The following is a 17,006-nucleotide window of genomic DNA, read 5'->3' on the forward strand; positions in this document are numbered from 1 at the left end:
TTTTGTGCACAGTCTGTCCAACGGAATGTGTGGCTCCAGCAACCTTAGTGCACTAAGGTTCATGACATGCTCTGCAGCGAAACCAGAGAGCAATGCAAGGTAAAGCTGGAAATTGTCAAATGCCACTATCACAATTCATTTAAAAGCTCCTCATTACTGTTGCCTTTGCTGACATTTGCATCCTTTACACCCTAGATTAGGCTTTGAAGGCTTCATCGGTCCTCAATTACTATTATGTCATGGTATCATCAACTGCAATGTTTACACAACAGCTGTCCTACTCACCAGTGTGTTACAACAAGCACGGTATGAGTAGAGTGATTTCTGCAGCAGTGCAGCTCACACTGGCATCAGCAAGCTCGTCAACTGTGTTACTAGTGCTGTTGTTAGCGCTAGTGCAGCTCAGTGTTGTTGCAGAGGGCAGTGACAACATCGCTACATGGCTTTCATTGTAAAGCAGCAAATCAGCTGTCAAGGGTGTCTAAATTCCTCTGTTGCATAAGCGAATTCATTGTAGTGGTCTTCATTGTGGAGCCGTTCTCAATACTTATGTAGGAGAGGAATACAGGCGGGAGATAACGAATCCTTCATTATACATGTCACTTATTTGTGGAAGAGTTCATTGTATAGGCGTTCGAAGTATACACCAAGTATCGGCAGTTGAACATTGTTACCCCACAATACAAACTGCTGATCTTGAAGAAAGTTATTAAAATTGAGCCATGGAATATAATGACCTGGCACGTGTGGGGATGCGCGACTCTCGCGCGTCCCCTGATATGTTTTTCCCGCATGGCGCGTCTCCTGTAATCCGGCTTCGCCGCGTGGCCTGCGTGATGCCCACGGCGGTCGATGTGGTTGGGGCGCAGTGCGAGAGATGGCGCGAGTGTTGCGTTGCTAACGCCGCCTGACGGCAGGGTTACTTGGGGGCGCAGGGCAGAACGGGCTGGCTCTTCCCCGGCGGGTCGGCGCGCGGCGTGGACGTCCCACGCGCGCGCGCGGCGACCGATGCTTCTGCGAGACCGCCTCGCGTGGCCGCCTTCGAACGCGCCACGATTCGCGTGACCATACACGCGAAGGACCAGGCGTTGGGATCCAGCATGGGGCGAACATATTCGCTCGCTTCCGGTCGCGGTGAGTCAGACTTCTAGATTTGTCGCGCGCCCATCGGCATGTTTTGTGGATAGCAACTCGGCTAGCAGGCATTGATCTATGAAAGGTGCAATAAATGCCCTTGTGATTGTTTGCGCTACTGTGTTGTCGTTCCTTTGTCCCAAGAGCACGGGTGTGAGAGACCCACGTTTCCCTTTCCCGTGAGCCGCGGGGGGGAGAGGGGTAAGCGCGTCACAAGAGCGACGGAGAAAGGGAGGGCGCGTAGTGCCTCTATCCCTTGTCTACGCCCGCCCGACCCGTCGGCCACGTGCGAACGGGACGACGCGGGTACGCGGGAGGAAATGGAGGCGGGTGCTCCCCACACACGGTGCAGTTGATAATGGAGGTGGCAACATGGAAGAAAACAGGACGGGCCCTAACTCACCACTGTAGGCACCGCAACTAACTTGTGTTGCATTACATTGTATTACGTTGTAATTCGCAACTGTCCACAGTTGTGAATTTGCACTCGTCCTGTTTCTTTCCTTTTTCTTGTCCCTTCTTGTGCTACCATAATCACAATGAACACTGCACAGTGAGTCACGAGGCACGCCATAGTGGACAGCTGCAGGTTGATGATAGCTGCGGGCACCCAAATCATGGTGCATGACTATTTTCGCATTCTACTTTTTATCAAAATGCAGTTACCACCACCAAGAAGTTAACTGGCGAACTCGTGCTCAGAAGCAGAATGTCATAGTCACTGAGCCACCATGGAAGACACTGAAAGCATGTACTATATGTTTCACATAACTTGAACCAAACCTTAAACATAGAGGGGTACACATAAGATAAACAAGGCCACTGGCGTGTTGTTCACATTCATCTCAAGTTACTCAGACTATATCTTCAAGTGCAATTAGTTAGCTAATTAGCTATGTTTAATTATGAAAATATTAAATGTTAGATTTACAGTTCAAGTCTCATTTAGAAAAGTTGTAGAGTGTGCTCCTAAACACCCAATGAAGTTGTTTTCATGATTGATGTTATCTTTTACATGGCATCTTTTTTCTAGGCTCTAAAGAAAACCTGCAAAGTATGAAAAATATCATAGTTTTGCCATAAGGCTGAAACAATGAATGTGATAGCAACTTGTCAAGATTTTACACAAAGTGTAGGACTCATAGCTGTAGATATAGACTATATCTTCAAGTGCAATTAGTTAGCTAATTAGCTATGTTTAATTATGAAAATATTAAATGTTAGATTTACAGTTCAAGTCTCATTTAGAAAAGTTGTAGAGTGTGCTCCTAAACACCCAATGAAGTTGTTTTCATGATTGATGTTATCTTTTACATGGCTTCTTTTTTCTAGGCTCTAAAGAAAACCTGCAAAGTATGAAAAATATCATAGTTTTGCCATAAGGCTGAAACAATGAATGTGATAGCAACTTGTCAAGATTTTACACAAAGTGTAGGACTCATAGCTGTAGATATAGACTATATCTTCAACTGCAATTAGTTAGCTAATTAGCTATGTTTAATTATGAAAATACTAAATGTTAGATTTACAGTTCAAGTCTCATTTAGAAAAGTTGTAGAGTGTGCTCCTAAACACCCAATGAAGTTGTTTTCATGATTGATGTTATCTTTTACATGGCTTCTTTTTTCTAGGCTCTAAAGAAAACCTGCAAAGTATGAAAAATATCATAGTTTTGCCATAAGGCTGAAACAATGAATGTGATAGCAACTTGTCAAGATTTTACACAAAGTGTAGGACTCATAGCTGTAGAGGCAGTATGAAATGGAGTAAATGTAAGCTGACTAAGTATAAACGAGCTGTCATGCTAGGGGTCCTCTGCTTGAATCCTGCCATTGGACAACTTAATTTATGTTTATTAATTAAAGCCCACATCTTTCTTAGCAACTTTCCCACCACTTTTCTGTATCAGGTATGTTTCAAACCTTTTTCCTCGGCCGATCCCAGAGCCGCACCAATAAAATTGCATCATTTACAGGTTGGAGCTCTGTTATTGTTTCGCATTTTTAATATTTGGTTCTGAAAAGATTTAAGATAAATGGCATCTACTGTCGGTGTTTTGTTTCATGACATTCATTTGTAGGCTGCCATTCTCAACATCTTCAGGAATAATTCTGTCAAGAATGTAAGACCTGGTATGAGCAGCTTTAGTGATAGAATGGTGTCGCAATATAACCTGCAGACATCACATGTCATATAGCATGGCATATAGTATCATCATCATCAACCTGGCTATGCCCACTGCAGGGCAAATGCCTCTTCCATACTACGCCAACTACCCGGTCATGTGCTAATTGTGGCCATGTCCCTGCAAACTTCTTCATCTCATCCGTCCACCTAACTTTCTGCCACCCCCTGCTACACTTCCCTTCCCTTGGAATCCAGTCTATAACCCTTAATGACGATCGGTTATCTTCCCTCCTCATTACATGCCCTGCCCATTAATTTTTTTTTTGTTTCAACTAAGACGTCATTAACTCGCATTTGTTCCCTCACCCAATCTGCTCTCTTCTTATCCCTTAACGTTAGATCCATCATTGTTCTTTCCATAGCTCGTTGCGTTGTCCTTAATTTAAGTAGAACCCTTTTCGTAAGCCTCCAGGTTTCTGCCCCGTAGGCGAGTGCTGGTAAGACACAGCTGTTATACACTTTTCTCTAGAGGGATAATGGCAACCTGCTGTTCACGATCTGAGAATGCCTTCCAAATGCACACCAGCCCATTCTAATTCTTCTGATTATTTCAGTCTCATGATCAGGTCTGCGGTCACTACCTTCCCTAAGTAGATGTATTCCCTTACCACTTCCAGTGCCTCGCTACCTATCGTAAACTGCTGTTCTCTTCCGAGACTGTTAAACATTACTTTAGTTTTCTGCAGATTAACTTTTTGACCCACCCTTCTGCTTTGCCTATCCAGGTCAGTGAGCATGCATTGCAATTGGTCCCCTGAGTTACTAAGCAAGGCAATATTATCAGCAAATCGCAAGTTACTAAGGCATTCTCCATTAACTCTTATCCCCTATTCTTCCCCCTCCAGGTCTCTGAATACCTCCTGAGAATATGCTGTGAATAGCATTAGAGCGCTTGTATCTCCCTGCCTGACACCTTTCTTTATTAGGATTTTGTTGCTTTCTTTATGTAGGACTACGGTGGCTGTGGAGCCGCTATAGATACCTTTCAGTATTTTTACATACGGCTCGTCTGCACCCTGATTCTGTAATGCCTTTATGACTGCTGAAGTTTCGACAGAATCAAAAGCTTTTTCGTAAACAATGAAAGCTATATATAAGGGTTGGTTATATTCCGCACATTTCTCTATCACCTGATTGATAGTGTGAATATGGTCCATTGTTGAGTAGCCTTTACGGAATCCTGCCTGGTCCTTTGGTTGACAGAAGTCTAAGGTGTTCCTGATTCTATTTGCGATTACCTTAGTAAATACTTTGTAGGCCACGGACAGTAAGCTGATCGATCTATAAATTTTCAAGTCTTTGGTGTACCCTTTATTATTGATTAAGATTATGTTGGCGTTCTTCCAAGATTCCTGTATGCTCGAGGTCATGAGGCATTGCGTATACAGGGTGGCCAGTTTTTATAGCACAAGCTACCTGACATCCTTCAACAAATCTGCTGTTACTTGATCCTCCCCAGCTGCCTTCTCCCTTTGCATAGCTCCCAAGGCTTTCTTTACTTCTTCCAGCGTTACTTGTGGGATTTCGAATTCCTCTAGACTATTCTCTCTCCCATTATGGTCGTGGCTGCCACTGGTACTGTATAAGTTTCTATAGAACTCCCCAGCCACTTGAACTATCTCATCCATATTAATAATTACATGGCCGGCTTTGTCTCTTAACGCATACATCTGGTTCTTGCCTATTCCTAGTTTCTTCACTGCTTATAGGCTTCCTCCGTTCGTGAGAGCATGCTCAATTCTATCCATACTATACTTCCTTATGTCAGCTATGTTATGCTTGTTGATTAACTTGGAAAGTTCTGCCAGTTCTATTCTAGCTGTAGGGTTAGAGGCTTTCAGACATTGGCGTTTCTTGATCAGATATTTCGTCTCCTGCGACAGCTTTCTGGTATCCTGTCTAACGAAGTTACTACCGACTTCTATTGCACACTCCTTAATGATGCCCACAAGATTGTCGTTCAATGCTTCAACACTAAGGTCCTCTTCCTGAGTTAAAGCCGAATACCTGTTCTGTAGCTTGATCTGGAATTCCTCTATTTTCCTTCTTACCGCTAACTAATTGATCAGCTTCTTATGTACCAGTTTCTTCCATTCTCTCCGCAGGTTTAGGCTAATTCGAGTTCTTACCATCCTATGGTCACTGCAGCGCACCTCGCGGAGCACGTCCACATCTTGTATGATGCCAGGGTTAGCGCAGAGTATAAAGTCTATTTCATTTCTAGTCTCGCCATTCGGGCTCCTCCACGTCCACTTTCGGCTATCCCGCTTGCGGAAGAAGGTATTCATTATCCGCATATTATTCTGTTCTGCAAACTCTACTAATAACTCTCCCCTGCTATTCCTAGAACCTACGCCAAATTCCCCCACTGATATGTCTCCAGCCTGCTTCTTGCCTACACTGACATTGAAGCTGCCCATCAGTGCAGTGTATGTTGTTTTGACTTTACCCATCGCCGATTCTACTAAGTGAAACTTAATAAGAGCTACAAATTGAAGGTCGTACAGGTCTACGCGCCTACATCCAGTCATGATGACCAGGAAGTCGAAAGCTTCTATGAAGACTTGGAATCGGCGATGGGTAAAGTTCTAGCATTAAACGTTGCCAGGTTCAGATTCCAATGGCGGCCTGTCCGGATCCAGAGATTCTGAGCACCCTCTGCTGCGTCACAGGTCTGACCACCGCCGCGGTCAGTTGCTTCGCAGCCGCTGGGGACTGAGGGCCGGGGTTCGATTGTTGTATTCATATAGGAGGTTGTGGCCAAATACTGCACCAGGGTGGCTAATCCTGCTCTGGTGAGGGAGTGCATTACCAGTTCTGGTCACTGGGATCAGGCTGCACTCCAGGCTTGTTTATGCAATTTTATCAACACGTGGATTTTTTTTCTTTAATCCGGTGGAAAAATTGAGCAGCACCGGGATTCGAACCACGGTCCTCTCGTATGAGAGGCAAATGCTGTACCTCCACGCCATCACTGCACCCCCTAGTTATATACAGAACTTGAGGGCCACCATGGCAAAAATTTTACAAATTGCTTGGAGTGCCCATATAATTGCTATTGCAATAATAATAAAAAAGAGACATTAGAGCACACTTGCGCAACTGGCTTACAGCATTCCATATCATGTGTCCACCCGACACGCACAAAAAAAGCAATTGGCCAGAGCATCTGGCATATGTCAGCACCTTTGTTATGACGATCAAAATCCACCATGATGTTAAATGATAAGCAATAGGCCAGCAATGAACATGGATGCAAATGCACTTGTCAGCTTTAAACAGGCACATGGGCTTCGTTCTTTAGAAACAAGAACAGTACTGAAGTCTATATGTTCAAGCGCACAGTGGCATAATCTTTTTCATATTTGGCAGGCTACTTCAAAGCCTGGAAAAACCATGTAAAGGATAACATTATGGAAACAACTTCAGTAGGTATTTCTCCGACTCCTACAACTCCTCAAATAAGACTCATAGCCTAAAATTTATATTTATTATATTGCACAATTAAATGTAACTCATTAGCCAACTAATTGCACTTCAGAAAATAGTCCACTGAACTCAAGAAAACTACGAATATGTTGTTGGTCACATATGTATGAGCTTTGCCAACCATACTTTTAAAGTTTGGTTTAAGTTATGTGAAAAACCTGTACAATGCTTTGCTTTTCAAGTGTAAAGGTGCAGTGGGATTACTACAGTTCTGTACAATAAAAATAACACAAATAAAAATAATGCATTACTATAATTTGGGCATTTTATCATCAGATTCCATTTTTAACCCACACAAGGAAATCATAGCCTGGTGTTAACCACAGCTCTTATGCACTAATGTAACAGTGCAAAACACTGAGTAAATGTAGGTGCATCCCGATCCATTTGCACATTGTGGCAATATAGAACATGCGGATATGACTCTGCCCTTCTGTCCATGACATCATGTGGACACTCCCAGCAAGCCAATTGTGACACAACTGGTTTTTTTCCCAATTGTTGGAAAACCAAATCAATGCTCTAAATGTATATTTACTGTCGTGGTAAAAATACCTTTAAATCATTGATTCAGTCCATCAACTCCATTAAAAAAGACACTCACTACTCTCAAAGCATCAGACTCTGCACAAATTGTAGTTCACACACTGAATTCATGTTTCAAAGGTGTTTCCAATTCGCTTTGCCGACAACTGCAATAAGAAAGAATTCGCTGCATTTAATGCAGTACTTTGGTGTCTCGGCTACGGAAAGAAGAATGTTTCCGCCAAGATTAGTGCCTATGGAGCAGTAGTCACGTGTGTAAACATCAAGCACTGCTTTTTAGAAAAGCGGTGACACATGAGGCTTTTTTAGAAGCTAAACTGAAATTGCCTTTTAAGTAACAGAAAATCAGTCTCGTGCCATTTTTGAACCTATAATGCCTTGCTATGTAACCAATACACTATTCATATATGCCATCAACATACCGTACATGATGATGCCGACAGACCACAAGTCCACTTTGTTGCCATAGTGGTCACTGAGCAGCATTTCTGGAGCCATATATAATGGTGATCCTCTAAGAGAGCTGGCCAGGTCACCTGATCGCAAGTACTGTGCAAACCCAAAATCTGCACAGAAAGAACACAACGATATATATATATATATGGGGGGGGGGGGGGGGGGTTACGTGCCAAAACCACGATTTGATTATGAGGCATGTGAGGGACTCTGGAATAATTTTACCACCTGAGGTTCTTTAAGGTGCACCTAAATTTTAAGTACGCGTGTGTGTGTGTGTGTGTGTGTGTGGTGTTTTGCATTTCGCCCTTATCGAAATGCGGCCGCCGTGGCCACAACGAGATACACAAATGCATCTACGCGTAGTGTTGTGCCTCACACAGTAGTCAGTACAAGTCGTTTTGATCGGCATTTTGAAGAAATATAAGCAGGTCAGATTTTCATGCTTCCTTCGTTCACCTTACACCATGTTTAATTTACTATAATATATATATATATATATATATATATGTATGTATGTATATATATATATATATATATATACGCATCGACGAAGGCCTCGTCACGTTTATACATATATGCCGATTATGGAAGGCACATACCTGCGAGCTTCAGTGAAGGATTTCGAACAGAAGAAAGAAGGATATTCTGCGGTTTTAGGTCCATGTGGGCAATATTGTGTTGATGGAGAACCCGCAAAGCCTTTGCTGCAAAGTAAGGCCAAGGCATTTATCGGTAAAACTGTTAAAACACCATTACAGTACATCATAAGCAGCCTGTACAGTATCTACCGCTCACCGAGCTGCTGAAGAAACTTGCGAACAACAGACTCTCGAAGTCGTTTGTTGGCTCGTATAAAGCGATGCAAATCGCCGCCGGCGCAATACTCCATAATAAGGTAAATAAACTGCTGGTTCCACTGCAGATAGAACAAAACGCACCTTTAACATCGCCATCCATCTGAAGACCGCGCCAGATACGTTGTTACCTGGAAGTCTATGAGTTCCACAATGTGCTCGTTCTTTATCCTCTTTAATATTGCTATTTCCGTAAGCAAATTCTCGGTTGCTGTCTTGGTAAGAGTGTTTTTGGAGATGCATTTTATAGCAACGACTCGCCTTGCACCTGTCTGAAACATGAAAGTTCAGGACGACATGAAGAGCAAAAACACATTTCAAGCAAATATAGCGTTTGAAACATGAGAATATTACCTTGTGGTACGCTTTGAAAACAGTCGCATACGTTCCTTGTCCAAGTTTCTCGGTAAAAATATATTCGGGAAGCTTGTGCTCGTACAGCTGAGCCATGAGACCGAAACTCGGTACTGTTGAAGAAACACTGAGGTATGTAGCCGCACCACCGTACTTCTACGAAACATCGGCCGCCCCATTCTCAGATGCTTTCCTACAGAAGCATGGCGTTGCCCATGTGCATGCCGCGGAGTTTACGATTGTGTGTGCTTCGAGATACTTGTTTGGTGTCACTGAGGTCATGGCGCCGCCCCTCATTGTGCTTCAGTACTGCGTTTGGCCGACACTATGCGGCCAAAGTGCTAAAGCCACCTGCAGCAGTTGTGCGACCAAGCACGGACAAAAGGCCTTATATCAACGTAGGGACGATAGGTCATATCGACCATGGTAAAACAACGCTTACTTCGGCGATCACCCGTGCCCTCTCTGCAGAAGGACTCGCCTCCTTCATTAAGTACGACGAAATTGATCGTGCGCCGGAGGAGAAGTTGCGAGGGATCACAATCAATGCGACGCACATACAGTACAGCACTAGCGCCCACCATTACGCTCACACAGACTGTCCAGGACACGCTGATTTCATCAAAAACATGATCTGCGGCACGAGCCAAATGGATGGCGCCGTCCTTGTAGTTGCTGCCGACGATGGCTGCATGCCGCAGACACGAGAGCATCTCTTCGTATGCAAGCAGCTAGGCGTGAGAAAGATCGTAGGGTTTGTCAATAAAGCGGATGTTGTGGACAGGGACGTACTCGAGCTCGTGGAACTCGAGCTCCGCGACTTGCTTGAAGAGTACAAATTCGAGAACTCCAACTCGTCGCCCGTGGTGTGGGGATCGGCCCTGAGGGCCATGGAAGGCGACGAATCTGAGTACGGGCTTCCGTCCGTGCGCAAGCTCCTTTCCGAAATGGATAGTTACTTCATACCGCCCACACGCGACGTCACGGGCCCTCTGCTCTTGCCGCTCGAGAATGCGATTAACGTGCGGGGAAGAGGCACTGTTGTTGTAGGAACAGTGTTGAGGGGAACTATGCGAAAGGGCCAGCAAGTAGAAATTGTTGGCTACGACGAGACGCTGCACACAGTGGTCACAGAAATACAGCGTTTCAACAAGCCCATTGATGTCTGCCAAGCAGGCGACCACGTAGGTTGCCTTCTCCGCGGGGTCAAGACGCAAGACATTCAACGTGGAATGACTTTGGTTGCCTTAGGAACAGCATCCTTGGGAAACCGCTTTGCAGCACAGTTCTATCTGCTTACCAAGGAAGAAGGTGGCAGGTCGAAGCCCATATCAAAGAAGTATATCATGCCTATGTACTGTGGTACCTGGACAATGCCTTGCCGTGTGGATGTGGCTGGAGATAGTATGCTCATGCCGGGAGACTTCGCTGAAGTAGAGCTGACGCTACCAAAAAAGATGCTTATGGTTGCAGGACAGAACTTTTCAATCCGTGAGGAGAAGAGAACTGTTGCAACTGGAATCATAAGCAAGATCCTTCCAAACGTTATAGCCACTACAGCTCAGGTTGGAAAGATAGACCTGAGTGACACAGAATCGCAGAAGTCTTCGCGAAGTGTTTAAACTAGCATCACCATTCTTAACGTTAGAAAGTGGTGTTGAATATTGGAAATTGTATATAAATTACCTATCTCATCCTTGGTCCATTGGTTGCATTATCATTCATTAATTCAATGTTTATGGTTACTGCTGATTATGGCACAGAATATTGTAACACAAGGACCTGAAAAACACAGAAATGAATTTTATTTACTGATCTAAAGTTACGCAAACAAGTAAAATATCATGGCCTTCCATAGCATTATTACATTACTGAATGCTCTTCATAGCTTTTGCACATGTTGGGAATCTACAGGTATAAGAGAAAGCTACTTCAGTTTGCTGAATTAGAGTTTTGCAAGCATGACATTTTAAAATGGGTGTCTAAAGTGGCACGAAGACAACGCTTATGTCAGAGATGCAGGACATGTGGCACACTTAACTTGAAAAATGCTTGGAGCATGCCATGAGCAGAAAGCATCTTGTGTCCCAAGACCAGGCAAGTGCCATGCCACAGAGCTATTCAGAGTGAAATCGTACAGTTAAGAGAGTCTTGCAACATCCTTAATCAAAGCTAAGAACACACCAGAGTGAGCAGAATGCCTTTCACTGGCTATATCATCGCAAAACGTTGTGAAACGGACCTAATAGTATTGAAATTAAGAGAGTGCAATTTTTGCTTTACAGGTTCCTCCTCAACACATTTCCTCTCAGCTGGAGCGGTTCCCGATAGCAATGCCCTGTACTCCTTTTCTTTTCTCTGCAGTTTAATTAAGGTTAACATCTGACAAAGGTATCGGACAAAGACAATAAGAATGGCAACAGGATGAGTGACATTAACAACTGCTGCTTTCCCACTTGCTAGTATGCATGTACAAGCTTTTGTTTGAGAGCGACTCATGGCCATGAATGACTGTGCAGTGGCTAAACAAGAAGAAAGGGGGTTAACCGAGGGGCCCGATTTTTATTAGTCGTATCATAAGAAGCCAACAAAGGTTCGCGAAGGTTGTGGGTTCGGTTCCTATCCGTGGCAAGTTGTTTTTTCATCTACTTCAATTTCCATTAATTTGTCGTTTATTTCATTTATTAAGCACAAGTAATTTCCCCTATGTTGTCCTTGGTGTCAGTGTTTGTTGGCATCTTATGCACATTGGCTAGTGTTTATGGGCTGTAGCATGAATCTGTGATGTTATAGGCAGGACATAATTGAAGTTCCTAGAAAGTTGCAGGTAAGCTAGTGATCTCTTAAGCTGGATTGCAGCCTCTATGTTGCATGCAGCGAAATAAATAAATTATTTGCATGTTTATGGCGGCATTGTCTGCACGTTGCCAACATTGAATTATCGTGTTAAAAAAGTGTACCAGCGCTCCTTTAATTTGTTATTTACATAGGCTGAATGGTGAATGTGACATGGAATTCCTCCAAGGAAAATAAAGAAATGTGAGGAAACTAAGGCCACAGTAAGATTGCTATATGGATGCAATATTTTTTAACATTTCTACACAACAAAACAGTTCTGCTTGTTCTTTGAATAAATGTGCAGTATCCTACATCAAATGCATTTAAACTTCAGGCATATTGAGTTTGTCTATCTACGTATCTATTTGTGAGTCAATCTAGCAATCTATGCCTACCTGCCTGCCCTGCCCTCTTCCTGGTTAGCTAGCTAGCTATGTTGTGATGCTGTCATGGTTGTTTATTCAACTGGATATATATTGGATTAAGCATGCATACTACGTAAATAGCATGTCATGACATCAATGATATGACATATTTGTCATGGCATGTATGTTGTGACACAAATGGTATGAATGACAATGATGCCATCGTGGTCGTTTTCTTAACTCGATATATATCAGGATTTGAATGAAATGCATGCATGATCCGACATGGATTATATGACACGTCATGGATTTTGTGACATTTATACATGTTCAGTCTCTTGTGGAATCACCCTGCATGAGCTTTAAAAAATTTCTTCACCACATAGTGCTACCTTGTTAAGTTCCTCGTTAAATGTCACTTTTACTGCTTTTGACATTCTATGTAACATAGTTAACATACCACTTGCGATATCTGTTTCTGTAACCTTTAAGCATCAAATTAAATAAAATTAATTTTTCTAAATATATTGTGCACCTGAATTGTAGATTGGCTCTCAGCAGTCTAGAAATTTGCATCATATGTTAATTAAAACAGTGTTTACACAGATTGCTTCAGCATTTGCCTAGTGAGAGAACTTCTGCACTTCACATCATTTAGATGGGAAAAGCAATAAAAAGAAAGATTCTTGTGAAGATATTCCTTGCAAATACCAAAAACATCTGTTTTTTAGTAATCAAAACTGTGAGCACAACGGAACTAAGCAATCTCAGTAAAACTTTATTCATGACAATATAAAATTTTTAAATCTGACGTAGTATGAACATCTGCCCACTTGTCTCCTTTCAGTAAAAGCACTGTACACTCTGACGACATGAAAATGTCTACACGAATCGTGAAATCTCGTCAAGTAGCTTAGTGATGTGTTCATTTTGTGCCCAGTTAATTCCAGAAAAGGTTAGCACCTGCAACAAGATGTTGTTCAAAACTTTCAGCTTATATTGCTCTTCTTGTAGCTTTCTTTCCCTAGGAGGAAAAAAAAGAAAGACAGGTTTTAAAAGCCATCACAGGAATGGTGGTTTCATGGTTCACGATATCAGCACTTCCCGATTGTAATGAAGCAAATAATTCCGGATGTATTGCCCGAAGCAACAAAAAATGGAATGGAAGATGATAGACTTAACATCAAGACATGGTATAAAGATGGTATATGGATAAGAGAGCAAACACTTGTAGCTGATATTCTGGCTAAGATTAAAGTGAAGTGGGTTTGCCAGGTGATTTAATGCATAGAATGATAACCAGTGGTCTAGTATTGAAGCAATAGAATGGGTGCAAAAAAGAGAGAGGCATTTTAGGGTAGCAGAGAACTTGACAGAGGGATTAGATTTGGAAATTGAAGCCACAGGCAAGGCTTGACAGACATAGCATAATGTAATTGAGCATCTCTGGGAGAGGCCTTTGTTCTGCATTGGACTTCAGTTGAATATGATGGTGATAAATCATTTTTTGTAGGTTAATGATGTGTCCAGAAATTGAGCAATCGTGTTTATTACATTCAAACACCTAGGATGTACAGCTTAGACAAAATGTCAACAAAAAATGATTATATTAATGTCTATGCCAACAATCTATTTACACCAGCAGCCAGAGCGGCCAATGTGTTTTGACCAAGACAGAATTTTTAAGTAAAATGTTGATGAAATGGGGGTTTATTTCATTTGTTCAGTCTGTTTTGGCAAAGGCTTGCACACAATTAAAACAGCTTCATTAAGTTTTATATACCTCCTTCTTTAATAAGGATTACCCAATTCTATCAAAGGCAATGATGTGGAGATGATATGTGGAGTGCTTTTTTGGCAACACATCATTAATGGTGGAAGACGTAAGTAAATGCTTGAAAATCATAAAGTAAATTGGTAAATTTTGACAACATGCCTTATGAAATGTGTAATGCTCACTTAATAATTTTAATTTGGTGTGTTTGTAGAAATTGTGGAACTGAAGATTGTCATTGCTCAACACATTCCCAATTATAAAAAATGCTGACGATAGCACCTTTTTTGAGACATCCATCTGTTAAGTTGCAGAGAAATGCACTGACATTCCACATATTGTTTTCCGAGAAAGTATTCCTCATGCACTGTGGGCCAAAACTAACTGAAACACGAAGTTATTCTGCCTCTGATTTTGAGGATCAACTTCCAAAAACTGATGCTAGCCTTAGAATCCCAAATTCTACTAAATGGACATGCCTTTAACACTAACAAGTCTCCATTCCACATTTACAATGTGTGCCCTGAAGTAATTGATCATTTAATTAATAAATACCAGAAAATTAATTCATTTTAGTGACTATGACATGTTTACTGGTTCCTGCAATTGCTAATAATGTGTTCCCCCCAATATAATAATAATAATAATAATAATAATAATAATAATAATAATAATAATAATAATAATAATAATAATAATAATATAAAAAAGAATATATCCACTGATCTGTCTTCAAGAAAATTGGATAACTTAAAACAGGCAGTTTATTGAGTTCAGCATTCTTGTCTAAAATGGAAAAACACAAACGAGTATGGCACATTTATTTTAAGGAATTTGGCCTCAAGTGAAAAAAAAAATGATTATTATAGAAAAATCTTACACACAGAAAGAATTGCACTTAATCAGCATATCCAAAGCCCTCAAATGCAAAGTAACTAGTCGGGCTTGTTGGTTGAACACAGCAGAAGGCCACAGTGTGGGAACCGACAGAGTTTGTACAAAGGAGGCGCACAAAGTACACAGACACAGCGCTGACTTTCAACAACAACAAATAAAAAAATAATAAAAAAGAAAACATTGGTATAAGAGCTCAATTCCTTGAACACACAATAAATTATTAATTATTATCTTTTAGTGTGACAAATTCAAAATATGCACCAAATGTGCACCAAATCTACATCAAATATGAGGGGCGTCGTAGTGGAGGATTCCAGATTGATTATGAACACCCGGGGTAGTTTAACATGCATCCAAGGCACGATACACAAGCGCCTTTCCATTTTGTCTCCATCAGCAATGCTGCTTCCGAAGACGGGAACTGAGGCCACGACTGTGCCTAGCAGTGCAAATTTTTCTGCCAAATGAAAATAAATAGATTTTCAAGATAGTTTGCCGGTCTCAACTTATTTAGTGTTGCTATTGAGTGGTTATTTAAGGGGTAATGACACAAATTGAATTGTATCTGGCCTTTTACCACGGAAATGGTTTTCCTGGAGGTCTATGGCAGAGCGAAACTGCATCATTCTCCAACATGCACACACATGCCAAATTAGTCCATACATATAGCCATGTGTGCTACTCCTGCAGATGTGCCAGTTGCCAACTATGTTCTCAGCGGAATTATGCAATGAAACAACAAACACTGCCTAAATATCTTCACTGCAGGAAATATACGCCTTCAAGCTGAGTAATTCCTTTAATAAACTGACCGAGTTTCTTTGGCTCTTTCTGCTTTTTGAAGTGAGTAGCTTACTTCAGTTCTTTCGCTGTTCTTGTACTTGAATTGGAGCATTCGTCACTGAACACCAACCAGCCTTATAAGACTCACATGCTGTTGCGCGAGAGCTTTGTGGTGTCAGAAAGTTTAGATGGTGTGGTCAATCATGATTCTGTGTCATATTTATTCAACTAAATATTGTCTTTATAATATTTATTTTTATGCAGCTAAATATTTTTGTCTTCTCGTCCATGCTCTCAAAATGTGCTCCTTTTCCATGGTTAATGCACATTTCAATGGCATATGCTAGCAAACCTATTTGTGACTTCCATTGTTTTTAGGGCACTTTGGGGCCGCAGCTTCACTGGTAAGTTTTGTTCAGAAACCAAATAGTGCAATATTTTTTTTTTTATTTATTTATTAGATAGCTGCCAACTCGCATGGTTCCAGAAGTCCTCAAAAGTGCAAAAAAATGTTAATCATATCACCAAATGGAGCGCAGCTTCTTGCCGTAATCACAAACTGTTGATACACGCATCAGTCAATCTGGCATAGTGGTCGTAAGCCATGCAGTCATGATGTCATCAAAGGCTGGACATGAACCACATCAGCCATTCTTTACTCTTTCACTTCACAATTTTTGCAGTTTGCTTCATTCAACACAGGATAATAAGCTTGAACTTCAGTTGTAATTTTTCTGAGGATGCAAGCACTCTTTTCACATTATCTCCCCAGTTATCCCACCTTCTAAAGCTTTTGGCAAGATTATTATTGCGTGCTTTGACTACTGTGCCAACCTATACATCAGAGATATCATGCGACCCCAACCCCTGATTTTCGTGACATGCTTGCAGTTCTAGTCAACGTGCACACAGCAACACTTTATTTGGTGCATGTCTTGTATTTATCTAATTAAAAATAGTATAATTAATGATTTTCTGCGTATTCAAGGAATTCAGGCCTCGTACTATTGTTACAGAGTTGGTAGCTACCTAATAAGCAAAGAAGAAGTGAAACAAATTTTGTGTCAGTACTACATTAAACAAGTACTGAGCTGTACGTTTCAGTTTGCTTCAACGAAATTCCGGCTGCATTCATTGCAGCACACCAGCTTACTCTTTCAATGAAAGCTTGCCTCCTTGATCCTGCATTTCCTCGGATGAAATCTTTTCACCAATACAACCTGAAATAATTATTGTAATATCACTCTCATCAAAATGTCAAAATTTAATGCTAAGTTCACAGTACAGGTTAAAACAATCACACAAGCAGACATTTCAAAATCAATT

General features: G+C 41.5%; 2 protein-coding genes across 4 annotated transcripts in view; one reads left to right on the top strand and one right to left on the bottom strand.

Moving 5' to 3' along the window:
• LOC142571922 (serine/threonine-protein kinase ULK3-like) overlaps positions 1–17,006 on the bottom strand; it is a 62,408-nt gene that overhangs the window by 40,167 nt on the left and 5,235 nt on the right. For 2 of the 3 annotated variants that reach the window (XM_075680639.1, XM_075680640.1), the window contains exons 8-13: positions 16,834–16,900; positions 13,190–13,250; positions 8,801–8,941; positions 8,611–8,731; positions 8,415–8,519; positions 7,779–7,922 (exon numbers count right to left, since the gene is read on the bottom strand). In XM_075680639.1, coding sequence (XP_075536754.1) covers positions 7,779–7,922; positions 8,415–8,519; positions 8,611–8,731; positions 8,801–8,941; positions 13,190–13,250; positions 16,834–16,900 — 639 coding nt within the window. Of the gene's footprint in view, positions 1–7,778; positions 7,923–8,414; positions 8,520–8,610; positions 8,732–8,800; positions 8,942–9,023; positions 9,152–13,189; positions 13,251–16,833; positions 16,901–17,006 lie in introns of those variants that run through there. The other variant, XM_075680642.1, reaches the window with a different exon arrangement.
• Positions 9,209–12,086, top strand: LOC142571923 (elongation factor Tu-like). The gene has a single exon (XM_075680643.1). It carries the CDS (start codon positions 9,209–9,211, stop codon positions 10,643–10,645), a length of 1,437 nt encoding a protein of 478 aa, XP_075536758.1. The 3' UTR covers positions 10,646–12,086.

This window comes from Dermacentor variabilis, chromosome 2 (assembly GCF_050947875.1).
Source record: "Dermacentor variabilis isolate Ectoservices chromosome 2, ASM5094787v1, whole genome shotgun sequence".
Taxonomy (NCBI): Eukaryota; Metazoa; Arthropoda; class Arachnida; order Ixodida; family Ixodidae; genus Dermacentor; species Dermacentor variabilis.

Coding starts and splice junctions, on each gene's coding strand:
- LOC142571923 (XM_075680643.1), top strand. CDS start 9,209: ATGCTTTCCTACAGAAGCATGGCGTTGCCCATGTGCATGCCGCGGAGT.